Raw genomic sequence first — 8,895 nt, 5'->3', positions numbered from 1 at the left:
CATGATTGAGGACAGTACAGTACACTGAGAGTGTAGGAATAGTGAAATTATCGCAGTGTAACTTCTGCATTAGAGCTCTGACAAGACCAGTTCTAAACTGCTGGACCAATGTGATGTATGACCGTAGTGTCATGGCAGTAGCACATGCTTTATGCTGCATGCTGTTAGTAATAGAACTGCTGGTATCCATCTGTCCCCTATGAAACATTTACACTCACTATTATCTTTGACATATGACAGAACTTAATCATTTAGAGTTGGAACATTTGATTTGTTTTTAGGTTTTTTGGTTTTGGGTCTGTTTCCTTTTTTAATCTCTGCATAATAGGGTGGAAATTAAACGTTTCAGAAATGGTCAGTGCGTTAATTAACCAGACTTTTTTCATATATCAGCAGCTTTGATTATCACATATTTTTTGGTTATTTTTATGTTCTTTGGGTTGTACTTGTATTTTTGTACAATTTCTTTATTCAGACGGAGCCTTTCTTTAAATGTGATCCAAATTGTTGCCTTTGCTTTCATAATTCCTGGATATCTAGAAAAATTATTGACTAAATTCAGTACTGGCGTGTTCATGGATCATTGGACCAATGTATGTCTCAAGGGTGACTGCATAATTTTGATGTGTTTGGAATCCATTTGGCTTTGTGAAAATACACTGAAGATCAGCTTGAATATGTGTCCTGAAATTTGCCTTTATTTGTTTAGTCTGTTCGTTCATGTGTCAGGGTTTAGGAGGTTTTTTTTTTTTCCAGCAATATGTCATTTTTCAAATCAGGAAAAAGTTCTAACATGTGAAGTACAATTTTTGGAAGTTGCAGAAATGTTGTAAGCAATGCTTGTTACTGATTGAAAAAAAAAGAATAAAAATGTTGTGAATCAGCTGATCAGCCTGTGGTTTAACTCCACACCCATCTTTATGTCATAAAGTTCAAGTGAACTTTCATCGAACTTCAAACGTCAAAGGCAAATACATTAAGAAATGACACATGCTTTGAGTTCGTGGTTCAAACTTTTTATGACCAACACTGGGAATCACTCCATGTTATGAGTTTTGATTGTTAGAAAGTTAGGAATTTAAATGTTAGATTCTCCATTATTCCTCCAGTAGAACAACTTGGTTTCTTCTCCCTTTTTTCTTTTGGCCTGGACCCCGGAAACAGTTGCTGTCAGCCGTATATATGTTTATCTTTGTGGACCTGTCTCGACCGAGCAGTGGATGATGTAAACCTGACTGCATTGACTACGTCATTGGAGGAATGATGCATTTGAATAGAAGGGAGATAAAAACATGATTTCTGCCTTTAAATGAGAGACAAAAGTCCACCTCTGCAGACTCCTCTCTCACCTTCTGGTCTCTTATCCTACTCCACAGGATAAATTATCTGTGAAAATTCCTCCTTCAACCTATGGCTGAGCTATAGTGATCCTCTGGCCAGGGTAATGTAAAGAGTACTGTAGCCCTGAGTACAGAATAGTTCTGAGTAAAGAATAGTTCTGAGGAGAGAATAGTTCTGAGGAGAGAATAGTTCTGAGGAGAGAGTAGTTCTGAGGAGAGAGTAGTTCTCAAGAAAGCCCTGAGAAAAGAATATTCCTGAGGAGAGAATAGTCCTGAGTAGAGAATAGTTCTGAGTAGAGAATAGTTCTGTTAGAAGTAAAACCTCACATGAAAATAGCCAAGGTGATGTCCTGCCCTGTGGTGGTGCCAGCAAAATAAAGGATTTCATTTTAGGCGACTACTGATTTATTTAGGGCAGTGTTGATTGCTATTGCTGGAGGTGGAAAGCAGCATGGTTTAAACTGTGATGTTTGTGATGATTGGAAAGTGACATGGTTTAAACTGTGATGTCTGTGATGATTGGAAAAGTCAGTGTGCATGTTCTTCCTCATACAAATGAAAACAATGGCTATTCAGACACAACTGATCATGGAGAAAAGCACTTGATTCACATGAGACGTAGTTGGTTGGAGATGAACATGGCACACTAGGTGTAGTTGGTTGGAGATGAACGTGGCACACTAGGTGTAGTTAGTTGGAGATGTACGTGGCACACTAGGTGTAGTTAGTTGGAGATGTACGTGGCACACTAGGTGTAGTTAGTTGGAGATGAACGTGGTACACTAGGTGTAGTTGGTTGGAGATGAACGTGGCACACTAGGTGTAGTTAGTTGGAGATGTACGTGGCACACTAGGTGTAGTTGTTTGGAGATGAACGTGGCACACTAGGTGTAGTTAGTTGGAGATGAACGTGGCACACTAGGTGTAGTTGTTTGGAGATGAACGTGGCACACTAGGTGTAGTTAGTTGGAGATGAACGTGGCACACTAGGTGTAGTTAGTTGGAGATGTACGTGGTACACTAGGTGTAGTTGGTTGGAGATGTACGTGGCACACTAGGTGTAGTTAGTTGGAGATGTACGTGGCACACTAGGTGTAGTTAGTTGGAGATGAACGTGGCACACTAGGTGTAGTTAGTTGGAGATGAACGTGGCACACTAGGTGTAGTTGGTTGGAGATGTACGTTGCACCATCCATGGTGACAACCAAAACCTCAGCCTATTGGCAAAGATTGTTTTGTGGGACTTTTATCCAGATAAACTGTGAACATGTTAGAAAAGCAATGAGAGGGGCTTCATACGCTTTGGTGATGGTGAGAGACACACGCACACACTCAGACTGTCTTCACAGGGGCATCCTGAGTGTACAGATGGAATAACCGAAGTCAGACTGTCAACCCTACTTGGCATGCTTATATTGAGCCAAACCAAATTTCCATCTCCTGTAAGAACAGTCTGGCAAAAGTATAAATTTTGTAATAGATAATATGTTGAAATCCTGTGTTAGGATCAGTGCCTATTCCTTTGTTAGGTGTGTTTAATGCCCCTTTTTTCAGGCAGACAACTTGGACTTGAATGTGTTTACTGCAGTCAATATAACACAATGGTTTTGCATTGTGTTGTATTGTGTTTGGTTTTATTTACAGTTAAATAAAAACTTTCAAAGGCATAATCAGTCCTCTTTCTAATTTTACTTAATGACATTTAACTCTGCAGGTCACCCCTGAAATTCTGATTCATAGAATCGTAAGTCCAAGTGTGAACTGTGTCACAGAGGGTAAACACAATAAAAACAATAACCTTTCAAATAATTGATAAGAGATTGTCTGCCAGTGTTATCAGTAGCATCATCGGCAGCATTGTTAATTAAAATGGCACAGCCCATACTACTGATGTATTAAAATATACATACAGTAGGCACAATTAATAATATTGTAGACCATTGCATTAGGGAATACATTCAGCAAGTACTTTTACTTTTAATACTTTAAGTATATTTAAAAGCAGGTACTTACTTACTTTTACTCAAGTAATGTGGTACTTTTACTTTTACTAGAGTACATTTTTATCTGTTTATTTGTACTTTTACTTAAGTACAGTGTATGAGTACTTCCCCCACCATGGTGTACAGATGGAATAGCAGAAGGGTGATGTCATTGGTTTGGTGAGCAGGAAGTTCTTGTGACTCGGCCCAAATGTGGCCTGGAATTCCCTTTCCCTTGAAATGAAAGTGAAAGGACAGGAGTGTGCTGCTCCTCAGAACTGCTGTCACTCAGATGCTTCACTCTGACGCTGCGCAAACATTCAACCAACGTTCACGCTTTCTGGTAAGATAAAACCTATTCCACATACTAAGGTAAACTACGATAGTCCTATCCCTAAATAGGATAATATTATTATTCATTAATTATTTTCTATGAAGAGATAAAGAAAAACCTCTTACAGGATAGAGGAAATAGACAAGATTCGTGGATGGAGTCTCAGACAGACACTCAGAATCATGAGACAAAAGATTTGTAAAATCAGCTTTTTCTATGAAAAACAAGACCTGCTCCTCTGAAGCTGTGAGAGAGAGAGAGAGAGAGAGCTGGAGGCATTGATTTAATTTTCTTAAATTCATAGTTAATACATATATATTTTTAAACCACCGTGCTGGCAAATTTATGACCAGCTGTCACGGAAGAACCACGGAGCAGGATACAAGTGCGGAGTAACAGGAAGGTTCTTTATTCACAAAGAAGGTTTTTGCACAAACAGGGTAAACACAGGACTGAACTAGAAACACACAGGATGCTAACGGGAAGACTCAGAGTACACTCGGTAGCGGTAAAGGGTTACCAGGGGACCAAAGTAGCAAGACGTCCTTTAAAGAGAGTGAACCGGCTTAGTGAACATGTGGGGAGTGTAGACTTGGTGGGGATCTGGTCCAGCAGTGGGGATTAAATACAGAGAGAGGGGAACCGAGTGAAGGCAGTTGTGAGGGATGAAGAGCGATCAGAATGGTGATTAGTGAACCGGCGATGCCGAGCGCTGAATGGCTGAGACCGGCGAGGGAGGAGACGAGATCGTCACACCAGCAAAACATTCACAACGTTCACAAACTTTCAAATTCACTGACACCAGAAAAATGAAGGATCCACAAAAAAATTTCTGTTACACAAATGAGCAAAGCAGAGTCACAAAAGTGAAAGTTTAAAATGAAATGACTTTCGTTTATTCTGACAAGTCACTGTGGGGGATTTTAGGATGGCACAACCGTGTTTTTCTCAGACACAGCTGTGAGAGAGAGAGAGAGAGAAAGAAAGAAAGGAAGAAAGAAAGAAAGAAAGAGGAAATAAAGAAATATTGTGAAATGAGTGTGAAATTAATTTCTTTTAAAGAATATGTTCTTGTTGATCTGAGAATACGTCCAAAATGTTTTATGCACATGGCCTTCAGAAAGCTGATTTCCTTCAGTCCAAGGATCACCTGAACATACACATATACACATTTAATGATGTCTTTGTGTTCCTCACACAGACATGGCCTCCTCCAGCAGTCTCCTGTCTGAAGATCAGTTCCTGTGTTCTGTCTGTCTGGATGTGTTCACTGACCCTGTTACCACTCCATGTGGTCACAACTTCTGCATGACCTGTCTCAATGAACACTGGGATAGGAGTGAGCACTGCCTGTGTCCTCTCTGTAAGGAGCAGTTTAATGTTAGACCTGAACTCAAGATCAACAGAATGTTTAGAGAGGTTGTAGATCATTTGAGGAGAAGGAGAGACCCTGTCAAACCTGGGAAGGTGCCCTGTGACATCTGCACCTGTGAGAGACTGAAGGCTGTGAAGTCCTGTCTGGACTGTGGGTTGAGTTTCTGTGAAACTCACCTGGAGCCTCATAAAACTGCAGCCAAACTCAGGAAGCATAAACTGATGGATCCTGTGGAGAACCTGGAGGACTATATATGTCAGAAACATGACAGACCCCTGGAGCTGTTCTGTAGAGATGACCAGACATGTGTGTGTCAGTTCTGTACTGAGGGAGACCACAAGACTCACAACACTGTTCCTCTAGAGGAGGAGAGTGAGCAGAGGAAGGTGAGAGATAATGAACACATTTGTCCTGCCTGATATTTGACTCATTACAGACAATTACTGAATCTCTCACTGCATGTTTCAATGTGCTATGACTATATGGTGCAGTTGAGTAGATGGAAATGTTTTCAGAAGCATCAGAAGCACTAAGGTTTAGGTAGAAAGTACAAGGTGTCTGTTCTTGCCTTCTCATTAAAACCATATGAGTGTTCCTCTGTCTACCTACTGTCCAAGCAAACACTGAGAAACAAATACTCTGAAACAAGGCACAACAAACTCACATAGAAAACTGACCTATTGTTTTCATTGGTTGTAATTTGTAATATTTGAGAGGGTCTGTTTAGAGACTGACAGACACAAATCCAACTGAAATCACGATCATTTATGATGTTTCTCTCTCTGTCCACAGTCTGAGCTGGGGAAAACACAGACAGAGGTTCAGAAGATGATCCAGGACAAACTGAAGAAGATTAAAGAGATCAGACACTCAGAGGAGCTCAGAAAAGTGAATCCACTTTAGATTTCATTTTTTTTCTTTCATGACTTATAAAACCAGTGCTTTACAATGTGTACATTTTATTGAAATGCCAAAGTAAATCAACACATGTTTTGATATCACATAACTGTGATTATAAATGTATTATACGTATTGCATACAAATTTATGATTAAAATTACATAAATTATAAATATATAATTTATTCAATATAAGTGATATAACATATCCATTTGATGTCCTGATAGGCATCCACAGAGAGACAGATAGCAGACAGTGTGGAGGTGTTCCGTTCTCTGATTGGCTGTATTGAGAGAAGTCAGGCTGAGCTGATTGAGCTGATGGAGGAGAAACAGAAAGCAGCAGAGAGGCAGGCTGAAGGTCTCATTAAAGAGCTGGAGCAGGAGATCACTGAGCTGAAGAGGAGAGACACTGAGCTGGAGCAGCTCTCCCACTCTGAAGATCACCTCCACCTCCTACAGGTCAGTGTCCCTCTCTCTGTTCAATGACCCTGCAGCACATGACAGGACAAGAGTCCCCATGCTGAGAGATTTCTCCTCTCTCCTGCTGGACTGTAGGTTTACCCAACACTGTGCAGCCCTCCACACACCACACACTCCACTGACATCAGTATTGACCCTCACCTGTGTGTGGACACTCTGAGGGAAGCTCTGGAACAGCTGGAGAAATCATTTAATGAGGAAATGGAGAAAGTTCCTGAAATAAGTGAGTATTTAACGGACAATAAACGTCATGATGTGTTATTGTACACTGGAGAGGAACCATGATGAAAAGTTTACAGCAAAGGGTGAGAAATATTTGGATCAAAATGAACAAAGTTGATTATGATGTCAGAAAATTATGTTTAATAGAACAGCAAGGTTGATCAAGTAATACAATAATAATAAGTAATACAGAGTGGATGATGTCCTTTGGACTGATTTTTTTTTCTCATTTTATTTCTACAGAAATGAAGAGAATAAAACAGTATGCAGGTATGTCATCCATTCATATCTTTTTACAACATCTGTCGGACACAGACAAATTATCTCATATAATGTATCTCATGTAATTTCTCATATAATCATGTACACACAGACAGGCACACACTCACAAACTCTGTGTGTGTGTGTTTCAGTGGATGTGACGGTGAATAAACTCTCTCTCTCTCTGTTTGTTTCAGTGGATGTGATTGTGGATAAACTCTGTGTGTCTGTGTGTGTGTGTGTGTGTTTGTTTCAGTGGATAAACTCTGTGTGTGTGTGTGTGTGTGTGTTTCAGTGGATGTGACAGTGGATAAACACTCTGTGTGTGTGTGTGTGTGTTTCAGTGGATGTGACAGTGGATAAACACTCTGTGTGTGTGTTTGTTTCAGTGGATGTGACAGTGGATAAACACTCTGTGTGTGTGTGTGTGTGTGTGTGTGTGTGTGTGTGTGTGTGTGTGTCAGTGGATGTGACGGTGGATAAACTCTCTCTGTGTGTGTGTGTGTGTTTGTTTCAGTGGATGTGACAGTGGATAAACTCTGTGTGTGTGTGTGTGTGTTTGTTTCAGTGGATGTGACAGTGGATAAACTCTGTGTGTGTGTGTGTGTGTTTGTTTCAGTGGATGTGACAGTGGATAAACTCTGTGTGTGTGTGTGTGTGTTTGTTTCAGTGGATGTGACAGTGGATAAACTCTGTGTGTGTGTGTGTGTGTGTGTGTGTGTGTGTGTGTGTGTGTGTGTGTGTGTGTGTGTGTGTGTGTGTGTTTGTTTTTCAGTGGATGTGACGGTGAATCCTGATACAGCCCATCCCAGTCTCTTCTTAACTGGTAATGGCAAACGAGTTGGACACGGAGACGCCCCTCAGAGAGTCTGTGGTAACCCACAGAGGTTTAACTGCTGTGTCTACGCCCTGGGGAAGGAGGGCTTCTCCTCAGGGAAGTTTTACCATGAGGTTCAGGTGAAGGGGAAGACATGGTGGACCCTGGGTGTGGCCAGTGAATTCAGTACCAGGAAGGGAGTTATAACACTGAGTCCTGACAACGGATTCTGGACCGTGGCTTTGGAGAAAGGAGATGAGTATTCGGCTAACGGCTGTCGCCCAATCTGTCTCTCTCTGAGTCAGAAACCCCAGAGGGTGGGGGTGTTTGTGGATTATGAGGAGGGTCGAGTCTCCTTCTATGATGTGGAGGCCAGTTCTCATATCTACTCTTTCACTGGTCAGACTTTCACTGAGAAACTCTATCCGTTCTTCGGCCCTGGTCTGAGTGGAGGGGAAAATTCAGCCCCTCTGATCATCTGTCTCTAGTCATAACAGTTCTTATCTATACGCTGGAGAAATGTCAAAGTTGATGTGTACGGGGGAGAAATATTTTCGTTGATGCGATTTGAGCACTTTTTATTTTTTCTGTCATTGTCCTTCACTGCCTAGCACAAAGATTTGTGAGGTCACGAACTTTGCTCATTTCTTTAAAAAGATGTATTTCCAGTCATCTTTAAATAATTTAAAAAAAAAAGAAGAAGCTTTGTTTACAGCTTTGAGTGTTTACAGTCTGTGGGGCTGACTGCTCCCACTGTCACTTTCAGAATCATCTTCTCTGATTCTGGGCCCAGACTGTGTGGCCTTCTCCTGTCCGTCTGGAGACACCTCGGAGTAAATGTCTGCATTTTTTTTTTTTTTTTTTTTTTTTGCATTTTGTCAAGTTTTGATAAAATGTTAAAAAAAAAAAAGGACATCCTGTTGAGTTTTATCTCTATGACTGTAATGAAGGCCACATTCTTGTTTTCAATGGTTTGTAAATGCAAATGGGAAGCATTATCAAAAACATTGTTTATGATTGTGTTAATGTGTCTGAGTGGAAAGAACGGCAGATGTGTCTGATGACGTCGTTGTATATGTGTGCATAGTCATGGCTTCTTCTACAAGTCTTCTGTCTGAGCAGCAGTTCCTCTGTTCAACACAGGGTGGCGCCAAATTACTGCCAGGACACATCTTCAAGTAAC

The 8,895-nt window shown here is 40.8% G+C and overlaps 1 protein-coding gene across 1 annotated transcript; it reads left to right on the top strand.

Moving 5' to 3' along the window:
* The first annotated feature begins 4,859 nt into the window (after positions 1 to 4,859).
* Positions 4,860 to 8,200, top strand: LOC115813990 (E3 ubiquitin-protein ligase TRIM39-like). The gene is made up of 6 exons (XM_030776696.1): positions 4,860 to 5,417; positions 5,824 to 5,919; positions 6,158 to 6,391; positions 6,488 to 6,635; positions 6,878 to 6,904; positions 7,671 to 8,200. Exons 1-6 carry the CDS (start codon positions 4,860 to 4,862, stop codon positions 8,198 to 8,200), a joined length of 1,593 nt encoding a protein of 530 aa, XP_030632556.1.
* The last annotated feature ends 695 nt before the right edge of the window (positions 8,201 to 8,895 follow it).

Source organism: Chanos chanos, chromosome 6 (genome assembly GCF_902362185.1).
Source record: "Chanos chanos chromosome 6, fChaCha1.1, whole genome shotgun sequence".
Taxonomy (NCBI): Eukaryota; Metazoa; Chordata; class Actinopteri; order Gonorynchiformes; family Chanidae; genus Chanos; species Chanos chanos.
The sequence above is the reverse complement of the archived record's forward strand: the minus strand, read 5'-3'. Positions and strand labels throughout refer to the sequence as shown.